The sequence below is a fragment of the Podarcis raffonei genome, chromosome 3 (genome assembly GCF_027172205.1).
Source record: "Podarcis raffonei isolate rPodRaf1 chromosome 3, rPodRaf1.pri, whole genome shotgun sequence".
Taxonomy (NCBI): domain Eukaryota; kingdom Metazoa; phylum Chordata; class Lepidosauria; order Squamata; family Lacertidae; genus Podarcis; species Podarcis raffonei.
This window is the reverse complement of record NC_070604.1, coordinates 55,963,898-55,979,193: the sequence shown is the minus strand read 5'-3', so window position 1 is coordinate 55,979,193 and position 15,296 is coordinate 55,963,898. Positions and strand designations below refer to the sequence as shown.

At 43.4% G+C, this 15,296-nt stretch overlaps 1 protein-coding gene across 6 annotated transcripts in view; it reads right to left on the bottom strand.

Moving 5' to 3' along the window:
- LOC128410477 (transcription cofactor vestigial-like protein 2) overlaps positions 1–15,296 on the bottom strand; it is an 81,418-nt gene that overhangs the window by 52,455 nt on the left and 13,667 nt on the right. Inside the window, exons 3-4 of one of the 6 annotated variants that reach the window (XM_053381763.1) lie at positions 13,978–14,484; positions 11,870–12,396 (exon numbers count right to left, since the gene is read on the bottom strand). The exons of 4 other annotated variants lie outside the window; for them this stretch is intronic. In XM_053381763.1, coding sequence (XP_053237738.1) covers positions 12,353–12,396; positions 13,978–14,484 — 551 coding nt within the window. In that variant the 3' untranslated portion in view covers positions 11,870–12,352. Of the gene's footprint in view, positions 1–11,869; positions 12,397–13,977; positions 14,485–15,296 lie in introns of those variants that run through there. One more of the 6 variants, XM_053381764.1, reaches the window with a different exon arrangement.

Genomic DNA, 15,296 nt, shown 5'->3' with positions numbered 1-15,296 from the left:
ATATATATGGCCCCTCCTCTCTGATAGTGACACATTGGTTTAAAGGGAATAACAATATTTTTTTATTAATTGTGGGATCATTTTGTTCATTCAAGGAAACAATCAGCAAGCTATCTATATATCTGGCTTAAAAAATGTTGCAATGACATCATATTTCCATTTGTATGGAGATCACCTCATCGGCTCTAGATAATTATAAAGAAAAGTAATGTGAATGCTTCTCCAGTGGTCTATACTTAGCCAGGTCAACCATCATGTGTCTGCTCTGTAAATACTCAGTTTGACTTAGAAGTCATTATTTTAACTTTTCCTTCTGTACTGCAAAAATACCCAGAGTGTTTTGCCAGCACAGTGGATCTAAGATAGTTTGCCCTTTAAGTCTCCATGAAATGCTTTGTTAATCAAGGAATCTGAATACCAAGACGGCGCAACGTGTTTCATGAAAAGTAAGTGAGGATTGAAAGGCTAAATATTGCTTTAATACTCCTGAACTGACAGTGAGTATCAAGTGATTTTTCTAAGCTGTTTGTCATCATGGCTGGGGAATGTGTTTTTGTCTCCAAACCTGCTTCCACCCCCACCCCACGCTAAGCTTGGTGCCTAAATTTATCTTTCCAACTTTTACTTTTAACTAGAGATCTTTTCAAGATTATCTGGTCATGTGAAAATAATGCAGGCATTGCTTATGCCTCCTAAGTGACGGCGAGCGTGGATGTCAGTCACGTGCTTCCTTTCCTAGTAGCAAAGAAAACTAAGAAGAGGCTGTAATAAAAAAGGAATGGGTTACTAAGAATATGTACAGAGAATAGCAACAATAGTAACTCAAACCCATTTAGCTGTTTATTTTTGTGTCTGTGTTCAGATGCACAAATAAGGCTCTATATGTTGACACAAGTCAGGACTAAGGAACGCAATGTTTGGTTGGCAATCGTAATTTTGGGAGAATCGAAAAAGAACAGAAAATGAAAATGGGGCAAGACCCGTCCTCTAAAGTGCAAGAGGGGGTTGCAGAAGCCTGCAATAAGGACCAAGGACCCCAAAAAGACACAGAGAGGGAAGAATTAAAAGCCAAGGCAAAACCACCTTTATAGTCCCTGTCTCTGTAGATCTCCACCATTTGGTGGGCTTCTTTCTTACAAAAACATCCTGTATTACACCCTGTGTAATATTGTATAATTGTTAGTGCTATATTATATGAAACATTCATTGCTGTTATCTGTAGTGTCCCCAAAATAAGTGTATTTCAAAATACATTGGGCCAATAAAATTTTATTTCTGTGCATCATTGCACTGTCATATCTCTCTCTCTCTCTCTCTCTCTCTCTCTCTCTCTCTCTCTCTCTCTCTCCCACCTCCCCTATTTTTCTGTCTTTTTCCTTGATAATCCTTTAGTGTGTCTTCATGAGAACTGAAAAGGCTATTTTTATGGAGGGACTTATGGAGGTGTAAAGGAACTACCTTTCATCAATACTATATATTTTGAAGACACAAATGTCTGCAGCTGTTCCTGCATAATCCAAAAAGCAGTTTTCTAACAGCCAATGTTTAAGGAGAAATTTTGCCATGTGTAGTGATGTATTATAATGCAATACATCTGCATTATAAATATGAACCTGCTAGCATTTTGTTTCTATGATCAGGGAAGATCAACTGCAGTTTCACTGTGCTAAATGCCAATTTAATATGGCACGTTGAAGCTGGTCCCCTTTCAGCTAGAATTTATAGACAAGGAAGGAACATTTCTGCCAATGCCATGCTACTAATATTTGCAGATCTAGAGCCTGTTCCTGTTGGATGTTGAATCTCACATATTTTCTTCTAAAATCAAATTTAAAGAACAAATTTTAATACTGAGCATTAATAATTAACACATTTGTGTTTGTATGTATTTATGCTGAGCTCCATGCAAACAAATAAAATCACTTTACCAGTAGATGCTCTTTATCCATTTTGAATCAAATTAAAAATCCAATCACCTGGTGGCCTTTTCAAATCTGGGAAAATGTCAAATGTCACGCAAGGGCTCTTTTCAAGAAGGTGCCCATATATGCAGATCTGCTGTGTATTTGTGGGGGAGGTCATGATTACAGGACTCAGTGAATCCCTCTTCCCTCTGCACCTTTTGTTCACTTTCTGATGATCTGCGTAATGAACATTCATCCTGATACATTTGCACTAAGTTTGCAGGGATGTGTGACTCTCTTGGCTATTTTATTTTTTTTAAGCATTCATTCTTATTTGCATGTGGGGAGGTTGCACAACCTGAATTTGCTGATATGTGTCTGAAATGCACTTGAAAATAGCAGCAGCCCAGATATGCTATTCCCCAGCACTTCGAACGATTCCTACTGTAGTTAATCTTCAGCTTCATTCTCTCTTTTTAAAAAAATTATTATTCTTTCAGCACTTTGGCCTGCTTAAAGATTATAATTGTTGGGGGGAAATAAACCAAATAATATACATTCTACTGTGTGTGTATTTTGATGTCTCCTTACGTATGATTTATACTTCAGCACAGTAGCTTGTAACATTCTCAAAGCTGAAAAAAGTACCAACAATCATTTGGATGAACTTGCATTGAATTGTAAACCAAACCAGTTCAGTTTGTAAAGAGATGAGAGTGAATTGGAATCAGTTCCTTTTCGGACCTGAGACTAGAACAAGTTACTTTTTACTTTCCAAGCTCTGGTTTTGTGGCCATTGAAATAAAACCTGACACCAACGTGTGGGTTGAACGATAGGCCACTTTATTAAAAGTGAACACAAGCAGAACCTGCAATGGGAAGTTATCGGTGTGGGAGCTAAATAACATTTTAAGCAAAAGCTTGCCTGGGTACAGGAAGGCAATTCCACCTCCCCACACCTCCAGCCTCACCAAAGGTGAACAGAGTGGCCTTTCTGCATCACTTCCTCCGATGCCTAAAACTCTGAGTGGATGAGGCGGGTTCTGCTCAAATGTGGCCCTTATTCTGCATCCAGGTTGTAAAACTTAAAGGTGCAGGGCTTGGGAGCCATCCATCACCCCTAAAGATGCCTAGGGGGATTACACCATACAATAAAAGCATATGGCCTCCTGCAAAGAATTCTGGGAACTGTGGTTTACCCCTCACAGAGCTATAATTCCCAGCACCCTTAACAAGCTCCAGTTCCCAGGATACTTTGGGGGAAGTCATGTGCATGAAATGTATGTTGCATATGCAGCCTGAGTTGCAGAGTGGGAATGTAGTATCTTTGTGACATTGACAGCTATCATATCAGGGCTGTGAACCTTTCCTCAGAGTTAATCTATCAGGGACTGCTTGCTGCTGGTAGGTGGGGCCAGACCCCAAAGTGTTCTTTCTTTTTCTCTTTCAATAACCTCCCCCATTTCCTTGTCACCCGCATAAAATTGGGCTGAGGGCCACAGGCTGCCCACTGCTGCATTGTCCCAATCAGTGTGTCAGTCAGAGCCATGGGTTCAGATTTAAATTGATGGCCACCAGACATGGGGTGGAGAGAAGCAAGCATGATGCAGGTGTGTGCGTCAGAACATTGCTCATTTGTGTAAAACCACAGTTTGTTTTTTAACCAAGTCAGAGACTACCTCATAGGATGTAACTCATATGCGTCTCAGTATGTATCAGTGCCATCTCCATTGTTTCTGACAAATTCTTCACACAAAATCTGCAGACTTTCATGTGATGTAAATGGAGAACTTGTCTCTCTTGTGCAACCCACAGGTTTCACCTTGTGCGTTAGCGAGTGGGGCTAAAAATGGTAGCTGGTCTAAAATCACATGCATCTTTTGCAGTTGAACACGAAGGTCAGGGGTTGATACTGTATTTGCCATTCTCTGTGGCACCACCCCTTCTCATTTGGGCAAGTGCATTGGTGAACTCTTGCTCATTTTTATCAAACAATGTTTTAGGGTGCCAGTCACTTTCTATTTCCTGCAACAGGTTTGAATTCAGTGATTCCCAGTTACGCAAAGCTGCATTCTTCTCAACAAAGAAATGATTTGCCACTCCACTAAAACACTTTGATGTGTTGCATGAAGATTTCTCCAGGGTCTCCCTCTGCTCAGATTCTTAAAGAAACCTGCAAGCCCCACTTCTTGCCCCATAGCCTTCTAACAACAGCTAAGGAAGACAAAAGGTAAGAGACCAAATCCTCTCCGTCCCCCTGTAACTTAGGGTTTCACCTGCTCTTTTCTTGCTTGACTCAGTCTAGAGCCATCATTAGTGGGCAGTAAAGACCATTCCACAAACTTGGAGTCATTTCCACATTAAAACAATAAGTGTAGCCTGATCATACCCTTTTTATACCAGAGCAAGTCTCACTATGTTAGTTTAAGCTTACTTTTTAATAAATGTGCAGAAGATGTCAGCCTTCATATTTATATAGTATTTTTCACAGTGGTCAGAGTATTTGCATATATTATCTCAGTGATCCTTAGAACCCTGTAAAGCAGGCAGGTATTGCTTACTCCATATTATGTAGACCATCTAGTGATTTCATGGGCAAGCTGATATTTGAACTGGGGACATCAAGCTAGCACATACTCTTTCCATTGTGCTACTGCCGTTTAAATGTTTTGCCTGTGAAATACATTGGTGGTGGGAAAATAAGCAGGCCATAGTTGCTAATGCAGATTTAAGCAGTGGTGCCATGTTGCCTAGTATATCTGGATGATAACAAGGGGCATCTTTATTAATTGTCCTGTATGGCAAATGAACACCATTTGGCTTTTGCTGTAAGCAGCTGTCTGTAATAGACATATGTGCATAAATGGAGAGTCTTGTGCGGGTGGCACTGTGGTCTAAACCACTGAGCCTCTTGGGATTTCTGATCAGAAGGTCAGTGGTTTGAATCTGCGCGACGGGGTGAGCTCCCATTGCTCTGTCCCAGTTTGAAAGCACACCAGTGCAAGTAGATAAATAGGTACTGCTGCTGCGGGAAGCTAAATGGTGTTTCCGTGCACCCTGGCTTCCGTTACAGTGTTCCATTGCACCAGAAGTGATTTAGTCATGCTGGCCACATGACCCAGAAAGCTGTCTGTGGACAAAGCCAGCTCCCTTGGCCTGAAAAGCGAAATGAGCGCTGCAACCCCATAATTGCCTTTGACTGGACTTAACTGTCCAGGGCTCCTATATGTAATTGTTTCAAAAATCCCAGAAAAGGAATAACAGTAATCAAAATGCATTTCTACAAAACCGACCTTCCATTTTCTACAGAACTGTGGGAACTTGGGAGATACAGGAGTTTCAAAGCAATTTGTTGTTGTTGTTGCTGCTGCTACATATATAAGATGTTTCAATAAAGAAAGTTGTCCCTACTGGCTAATACAGAAATACCTGCAATATCTTTTCAGCTTTAAAGCAAGCCTGATCTTAATTATGCCTTCTTACGCCTATGGTATTCTGAAAGAAGCACCGCTGAGTTCAATGGGACTTAGCCCCAAGAAAGTATGTATAGGATTGCAGCTTAAAATCTTTAAGCACTGTCTGCCTTGACAGCCGATGCTCTTGTTGAGATGGATGTCATGGCTGGTGACAACTGGGAGCTGTTCTTGGAGGCTCTCTTGCCTTTTTAGGCTATGAGGGTCTCCGTGTGTTTAGGATAATGTGATTGACGGCTCCACTCCGGCCCCAATTAGCACCCTATAATTTATTAGCTTCTGCTTTCAGATTATGCGTTAACTTCACAAATATTTCAACCACGGAAACAGCAGCTATCAAGTGTCTCCTGCTTGATCCAACTTGTGGGGGCTGCAGTTAAATACAGAGAGCGCTCTGCGGCTCTGTCAGGAGAGAATAATCATTTGCATCTTTGCTGTCCGACTAGCAGCATCGCAGCAACAGGGAAAAAGGGAGGGGAGGCAGAGATCAAATTAAGGTTCGGATCATATTTTGGGGTCTCCGTTTGCAGGGGAGAGGTTGAACCTGTTGACTCGGCTAAGGGAGGCTTTTGTTTGTCTAACGGCTGCCGCTTGCATAAATATCGCCGCTTCAGTTGCACGCAAACAGCAACTGTGAGAATGACAGGAGTCACCACTAGTGCCATTCCATTGCCCCTGACTGCTGAAAAGGAAAGCAAACATAAAAATAAACTGCATGTGAAAAAGCTGAGGGTAGCATGTGCAGAAGAACATGGAGTCCAGACTCTGAAGGGGATAATAAAAACTGTGTAAAAGATATACGTAGCCTCTGATTGCTTGTGTTGTCCTTATTAAATGGGATCCAGATAAATGATGATGAAGGGCTGGCTCATGTGTGCATGCACATCAGTGGATATGTTTCACCACTCAATGGATTGCAGCTTAATGTGTGATTGGCCTCCGTCAAAATAGTGTTTTTGATGTAATGCAAGGTGGTTCCCCAGTGATGATTGCCACACCTATGCAGATCATTAGAAGATGAGCAGGCATATAAGGATTCACCCTAAGCAGTTTGTACTGGTGAGGTGTGAACACATCCAATCAGGAGGAATTTGCACTTAAGGCCATTCTGGCTAGATGCCCTGCTGTGCTGAGCTCTGCAATTGCAAGCCACGTAGCACCAGAGTAGGGAAACTGGCCCATTAGATGTTGCTTGACTACAACCCCCATTTGTCTCTGAACACTAGCTTTGCTGGCTTGGGCTAATGGGATTTGGAGCCAAACAAAGTCTAGAGGGTCACAGGTTCCCCATCTCAGATGTAGAATCCATATAAGGAGCTGGGAACCTTTGACCCTCCAGCTATCGCTGAATTACAACTCCCACCATCCCTAGCAAACATGGCCAATAGCCAGGGAAGATGGGAGTTGTAGTTCAGCAACATCCAGGGGGCCAAAGTTTCTCCACACCACCTAATGCATCCATAAAGACCTATTGCATTCTGACTATATTTCCTTTCCAAATATGCTTAAAGATGTCTTCAAATTAGATTACCTAGGTGAACACAGCCCACCAGATTTATGATAAAGCTAAAGCAGCAACATAAGAGCTAATGTAGGACATAGAAACCTGGTTATAATATTTGCTAATCTTTATTTCTCTTCCAACTAGGAGCAGCTCTGCAGAGGGCTAGGCATGTTAGTCTCAACAAACAACCTTGTTCATCTTAAGGACTAACAAATTCATTCTGGCATAACCTTTGATAGTCTGTAGTCGGGCAGGGATCTTTTACGTCACCTGCATCCTTTTAAAATAGAGATTGTCAGGATTGAACTTGGGACTGTTTGCATGGAAAGCATGTGCTCTATGGTCCCTCACCAATAGTATAGTGGCCAACCAACTCAACTCCAAATCAGAAAGCTTTGAATCTCATATCAACCCCAAACACCCTAGAATATCTCAGTCATGTCCCTGTCACTCTGTTTCATACCATCCTCCGTCATCAAAATAGGAATAAGAGCAATGGCTTACCTTGCAGGGGTTGGGACTGGTAACAATTGCAAGTGTATGCATTCTGAAATCCATAGTAGGACAATAACTTTATTAGGCCAACCAAAAGGTCACATATGGAGCTATAACTTTTCATCAGGTTAAATGGTCCAAATAACAAGGGGTGGGAAAGGAAGAAAGGTTAGCTGATGGTGAAGCCAAGGAGTCGAAGTGTCTGCTCACAGTCTCTCAGCATGGCACGTGGGAGGAGGGGACAGACATTCACACGAGGCTCTCTGTGATGTGCTATTCAGGTTAATCCATGTAAAAGACTGTGAACATTTGGAAGTGTTCATCATCATTGCCGTTAGAAAGCTCCCAGGTTTGGTGCTTGCTTGGGTCTTCAAAAGCAAGAGGTGCTGGCCAAGGAGCCTAGCAGGCCACTTTCTGGTGAGCTGCATTCAGTGTAACAGGCCACACGCCTGCTCTAAACTCTTACCAGATATTAGCACAGATCCAAACAGAATTGCAAGGGGAAAGCAAGAGGGCAAGGCACATGGGCATAGCCAGGATTTTTGTTGGGACAGAAACTCAGTTTGCTATGTGATTTTATTGAGTTTTATTTATTGGGGGGGCAGCTGCCCCTTTCTTCCCCTCCTGGCTACGTCCATGGCAAGGCAACTCCTCTGCCATGTAAGATGATGGCAGTGCAGACAAGGTTCCCAAGGGACAGGCAACTCTCACTCCCAGGAGATGATGTTTGTGCGCACAAGGATTGCTAGGAAACAGCTTCACCCTGCAGCAAAAGCTCATCTGAACAACCCTGTGGCAAAAAGAAATGAGAATCCAGTGCTAAAAGAGGTAGTTTAAACAGTTCTAGCAGCAGGGGGACCCAAATGCAAACTGAAGTTGTCATCTGTTATATTCTTTCAGCCGCATCAGTGCTAAGAAAGATTCTTGGGAAGCAAACTCTTGTTAAAATTCCGCCTCCAAAAATAAAACAGGGACTGGGAGCTGCTTCCCTGCCTCAAATGGAGATTTCCTTCTGTCTGTCCCACCATATTTTCCCGAGAGAGAACACTGGATCTTCCAGTGCAATGCACTTAAACTCAAAGGTGGTTGGTTATTTTGTTTTGTTTCAATGACACATATTTATGTGAATACAGTGATGTATCGCACAGTGGCTGGGAACTAAGGAGCCCCTGATTCAAACCGCAGCTCAACTAAGTGGCTTGAAGCAGCTTTCCTCCCCCCCCCCGGACTACTGTAACCATTACTGACTTGTTTTGAGCACTTGAAATGCACTATATAAATATTATTCATTCATTCATTCATTATTTTCAATAAAACAGTTGGATGGAGAAATTTTGTCAAGGAAACCTGAACCTGAGGCATTTTAACAACAGATTCAGAATATTTTGTGGTGTACCTCTCATTGTGCATATGCTGCATGAGCACGTAGCACAATCTTCATGCACAGTTGAGATGTCATGCTCTACACTCAAGCTGGCACACTTTCCCGCTACACTGAAGTGTGACCTAGAGGAATATTTGTGACATTTAAAGTGACACTTAACTGACGTTAGCTAAGAAGGAGCATCGCACACTTATCTAGATAAAATGATTAGGCCATATATCATTTCCTACACTTGCAAAGCTCTAAATGGTTGTCCTCTCTAGATAAGCAGAATCCCCTGCCAAGTCTGCCTGAAACATTAGCAACCAGGGCTGCCCCCAATTTTGATAGGACTTGTTCCATGTCCATAAATCTGGCTGAATTATAGCCCTAAGGGAAAGCTAAAGATAAGATCCAAACTTTAGTGGCCTGGGGGGAAAACTTTTCCTGACCTTTCTGTATTGCTGGCAGTGCCCTCTGTTCTAATGAGAAGCCACCATATAGACGTGCTGCTATAAACACTGACCTTGGAACAGCTGCAGCATTTACAATTAGATGTAGAAAGATCTGAAGCAAGCTGGAGCACAACCTTCCCCTCAGCTGTTGCTCATTGCGAGAGAAGACAGGCGAGGGGAGAGCAGAGTGGGAAGGCCATTCTCTGGGGGTGACTGGCAGGCTAAGAGGCCAAGCCATCCTCCATCCTCACAAGACAATGCAAACGTGGGGAGAAAAGGAAGCCTCATCCTGCCAAGTTCACTACCCCCTTTGATCCTAAGAGTAACACACAATATGCAAAAGTAACTAGCCAGCCAGAATACAGCTCAGCACCCCTGCCTCTCTGGGATAGCCACGCATGATGCAGACGGAAAGCAGGCTGGTGGAATAGGTTTGGCAGAATCTTGCCCACTGACAGTGCAGTCCAACACATGTTTTCAGTGGGGACGCGGGTGGCGCTGGGTCTAAACCACTGAGCCTCTTGGGCTTGCTGATTGGAAGGTTGGCGGTTTGAATCCCGGTAACGGAGTGAGCTCCCGTTCCTCTGTCCCTGCTCCTGCCAACCTAGCAGTTTGAAAGCACACCAGTGCAAGTAGATAAATAGGTACTGCTGTGGCAGGAAGGTAAACGGTGTTTCCGTGCACTCCTGTTTCTGTCACAGTGTTCCATTGCACCAGAAGTGGTTTAGTCATGCTGGCCACATGACCCAGAAAGCTGTTTGTGGACAAACACTGGCTCCCTCAGCCTGAAAGTGAGATGAGCACCACAACCCCGTAGTCGCCTTTGACTGGATTTAACTGTCCAGGGGTCCTTTACCTTTTACTCTTTAGTAAATTTGTTTAGTTTGTAGCCCAATCTCATTTCTTTCTAAATATGGTTAGGGCTTGGAAGCACAGACAACAGCTGGAAATTTTTCATTGTCATCTACCATAGCGAGCTGCCCCAGAATTTGTTTAACCACTTGCCTGGGGTGAATATTTTGACCCACTCCAGCAAAATATATTGGCTGTGCAATTCTATGCATATTTACTTGAAGTTAAGTCCCACTGTGTACAGTGAGACCTAGTCGCAGGTAAGTGTGTATAGGATTCCAGCTTAAGTGATGGATATTAGGGGGGGGGACAAATCCTAATTTCACATACACACTGCTGGGGGCTCAGCTGGTGATGACCGACCAGGAAAGAGATCTTGGCGTTGTGGGAGACAGCCGAATGAAATGCTGACCCTGTGTGTGACAGCTGTGAAAAGGTTGAATTCCATGCTAAGGATCATTGGAAAAAGAATCAAAACTGCCAATATTGTAACTCCTTTTCCAAGTAAGGTTGGGAAAGATTTCTGCCTGAAACCCTGGAGAGCTGCTGCTAGTCAGTGTGCAGACAATATTGATTGAGATGGACCAGTGGCCTGAAGTGGTATAAGGCAGTTTCCCATCTTTGGGGCATTTGAACTTAGAGGGGGGAAGATGAGGGAGAGAGGACATGATAGAGGTTTGCAAAACTACACATGATGTGGAGAGAGTGATGCTTTTCTCCTCTCCAGCAGAACTGATCAGTTGAAAATTCAGAGCAGACACTTTAAATACTTCTTTTACACACTGTATAGTTAAGTTGTGGAATTTGCTGCCACAGGGTGTGTCAAGCACCGCCACTTTAGACGGCTTCAGATAAAACATGGAGGTTAAGGATATCACTGGCTACTGACTATAGTAGCTATAGGCAACATCTAGGATTGGAGACAGCATACCTGCATGACAGCAGAATAATGTTTCTGGACCACAGCTGGAGAACACTTCTGCCCTCATGCCCTGCTCTTGGATTTTCTATGCCTGCCCACTATGCAAAAACAGGATGCTGGACTAGATAAGCCTTTGATCTGTTCCAGGAGGGCTCTTGTATTAACATTACCCACACCAACAAAACCCTTGTAAAACATTAACCTCGGGGATGTTTCTTCTCAGTTGAACATGGAGAATGTTGACTGTTGAACACATTCAGGTTCTGGGCACACCAAATCTCCAGTCTGTTTTGCTTGCAAAACTCATACAATCAGATGGTGAAAGGAGACATCTTTAATTCAACTTTCCTACAAATAAACATCTCATATATGTCCCTTCAAAAAAGAAGAGAAGAGAGACCCAGTCACTGACCACTAGAAAGATACATACAGTGAGCATTCATATTAAATGGGGCCCTTTGTCTATCCAATTACTCCCCCACCCCAATTTTCTCCAGTTGTTACTTGTGGAGCCTTTTCTTTTTTGAAGGGTCTCTTCTTTCATCATAAAACGTTCCTTGTATAAAAACTGTATATATACACATATGGATGGACGCATTATCCAATGCAATTGTTGTGCCACCTTAGTTGTCAAGTCTCTAGAATTCGAACAGTTGTCTCTTGAACAGCTGCCTTTGTGTAAGCCGGGAGGGCAGGTGGCCTGTGCTAGTCACTTGCCACTCATCACCATGCTGAGGACTGAAAGGTCTCTCCATTTAAAAAAAATCCCAAACGTGCCTAGGAGTTTAGAATTCCTTTCTTTGTTTCTACAGTGGAAAGGACAACAATCCCATTTACAACGTCTGAATATCTTCTCATGCTGCTTTGAAAAAGGACTGTGGAGGTGTTTTTGTTTTTTAAAAAATGTCAGTCAAAAAGAAAAGTCCATGCCATCGTGCCGGGAGCAAACACTTTTTGCTTCCTAAAGTCAGCAATTTCAAAGTCCTTCTTTGTTCATCTTGATTCTTTAGAATGGCCTGGCCACTGTTCATGGATGAGGGTGCCCAACATCATCACCCCATCATCATCTTAGGTCCTGCTGGTTGAAAGTTGAAGTCTAAGCAGCTTTTAACTCCCACTGAATTGCCCGTGTTCTTGTCCTTGAAATGTGAAACGAGATACTGAAAGATGGAGGGGGACAAAGAAGATGGAGTTGTGGGGTGGTTGGGAACACTTTAGAATCAGCAGTTCAGCTCAGGAGGGATCCACCACAGAAGGAATAACGGCGAGCTGTAAACCAAGATCAGAAGCTGTTACAAATCGACTCGATTCAGCTCTGTCATCACCAGTCCTACTTAGGCAGAGATCTGACTAGAGGGGAAGAAGAAAAGGTGGAAGGGCAGGTCTAAAACCAATAGAGGTCCTTGCTTTTATCCTGAGGCTGTAAACCTGAGAACAGAGAAAAGAGAGAGAGAAAGAGAAAGAGAAAATGGAAATAAAATAAAACAGAAAAGGGGGAGGGGTATAAATATATAAGGATGGGGCAGGGGTGGGAAAAGACAACCACCACCATTTTCTTGAAAGGGTAGGTAACCTATCTAAAAGCATAGTAATGCACTCTCGAAATAAAAGGAAAACCCAAGTTGAAATGGATAGCTTCACAAGAGAATTTAGGGAATCCTGGTGGAAATCCGCTTTTGGCACTGTCCCTCACCTTTAGTTCCACATCTGTAAAAATGGGCACTTGGAATTGAATCAAACATTTTCTAAACAGAGAGGTGACTTGACTATAAACTAGGCATTAACAATGGGTTGCCATGATGAGCCCTCACAAACACAAAGAGCTCACCCTACAGGCTTATTAAGAGTATGGTGACAATTTAGAAAAAATATACTATAGAGCTCAAGGACAGGAGCAACTCCATAAAAATACACATTAGGGGAGCAGGGGGAAGTGGGAAACATTTGGAGGGGGAGCACCTGGACCCATTGTGGCTACCCCTTGGAGTCATCCCTGCTTGGGGAATAAATGCAACAGAGACTCACAAGAGATGTGACCATTTTTATTTACAACTAGGCCCCTACAGGGATAATTGGTTTCACCCTTAGTCTTTTGAATTGTAGAATCCAGAATTCTTTCCTTAGAGAGGGAAAGAAAGAGAGAGACAAACACAGAGAAAGAGAGAGAGAGATGTTACCTATGTTTGCACACCCACTAAAAAATAAAAATAGTAATATCTGTATTTCATGGAAAATACATAGTAGACATCTCCTCTAACAAGAAAACATATTCTCTATTAAGAATTTGATAAAAACTGAAAGTTTCTTGAGGAAAGGTTATGTTCATTTTGTGAACATACTCCCTAAGATAGTCGTGGATAACTTTTGGACACCGAGGGCTGAATAATAAGTTGCATCAAGGAATACTCGAACTTGGGCTCTCTGGTGTGTTTCCTAATATCACAATCATATTACCTATTTTTCTCAGTTTGCCTATATCAGTGGCTTCAAGTGAGCCCAACTATGATGTGTTGAAGCAGCTACAGAACTATCACCATTCAGCTACGGGGCAAGAGTGTTTGCATGGATATGCTACACTTAATATCATTGCATGAAGCTTGATTTTTCTTCTTGATAATTACAGCATTATTATTTTTTTGCAGAAAGAGGCAAGAAAAGCACCTGTTAAGTTTAGAAATAAATAAGTCAGTTTTATGTCTCACTCTGTTTCTGTTTGGTGCCTTACTTTGCTTTCATGTGTCATCATTTAATTTTTTTTATTATGGCTAAGGATCTCAAAAGCTGGAAGTGGCCCCTGCCTCTCTGAACCTCTGAGAAGGGCTGAGGGCAGGAATTGTATTCTATTACTGTTTATTCTGCTATTTGCATTTATTTGGGGTAGAGCAAGGGGACCTTACTGATGACGAGCGCACACACACACGCACACACACACACACACACACACATTATTCAGGATGTGAGAAAAGGGTGGATGGACAGAAACACAAAGCTACACCTGCCAGGCCTTACCTGTATCCACATTGAGGCCTAAACTCTGTGCCATTTCCCCTGCAGGACTGGCAAAAGGTGCTGGCGTTGTCCACGCTGAAGTGGCAGGCTCACTCTTGCCCAGCTCGCACGGAGGGCTGACGGGCGTGGGCACTGAGGCGGGCGTGAGGCGGTGGGGGCGCACAGAAGCGGCGGGCACCAGCAGGGAGCCGTAGCGAGGGTCAAAGTGAGGGCCGTAGACCTCGTGCACAGCGGTGGGTCGAGGGTAGGCTGAGCTCTGTGTTCCAATGTAAGGGTGGTGGTGGTGGTGATGGTGGTGATGGGCAGGGTGCCAGGGCTCCGGGGGCCCCTGGTGGAGGTGACTGTGCAGCGAGCCTGGAGAGTAAGGGTCCGCTGTGGCAAAGGGCAGTTCGCTGTGGGCAGTAGCTGACAGTGGGCTGCCCAGAGACGCAGGCACTGAAGAGGACTGGTACGTGCTGTTCCAGAAGGAAGGCGGGAAGCTGCGTTGGCTCATGGGGAATGATCCATCTGAACAAAGGAAGGTGGAGAAGGGCATCAGAGCCGCATCAGAAAGGTGTGGTGTCCATCCATTCTGTTAACCACAAGGGCTCCTACTGATAATGCATGTGCTTTCTAGATAAGCATCCTTCCTGTAACCTGTTTCCAAGGCAAATTGTTTCACCAAAAGGGTCTTCACCAAAGGGTCTTCACCCTGGCCATCAACCTCTTTTTCTGATTCACATCAAGAATAGAAGGGTGCTCTCCAAAAAAAGAGTCCCTTGAATTATAAAGGCCAATGCCATTTTTACCAGTGATGCTTTTAATAGGCAATTTCAATTGGTCAGCTGTAACCATGACTAAGGGCTCATCCACATTCATCCTTTTGCTCCACACTTTCTAGGAACAGATCCTCATTTTAAAGCTCTGTGTTCAAGTGCTCCCTCCTCCCACTACTTACCTCGGGGAAATCTGCTCTTTAATGCTGAATTGGGACAAACAGCAATTCAGGTTTTCTGTGGATTGCTGTTTGGTCCAATTCAGCAGTAAAGAACATGTTTTTGTGGGGAAAGCGCTGGGGAGGGGACAAGACTAGGACAAGAAGCTTTAAAGCATGGACCTGTGTCTAGAAACGTGGTACAAAAGGAAGTCTGGATGAGCTTCCAGATGACCTGATTTGTTTGTGGAGAGATTAGGCCACATCAGTTGCTTGATGAGCATTCGCCTTGACTTTTCTATGGTGAGATTGGATGATGTTGCGTCAAACCACTGTTATCCCACAGAGTTCATTCCCCTGCCCATTTCCTTATTGTAAAAAGTTGGATATTGTGGGGAAGTGGGTT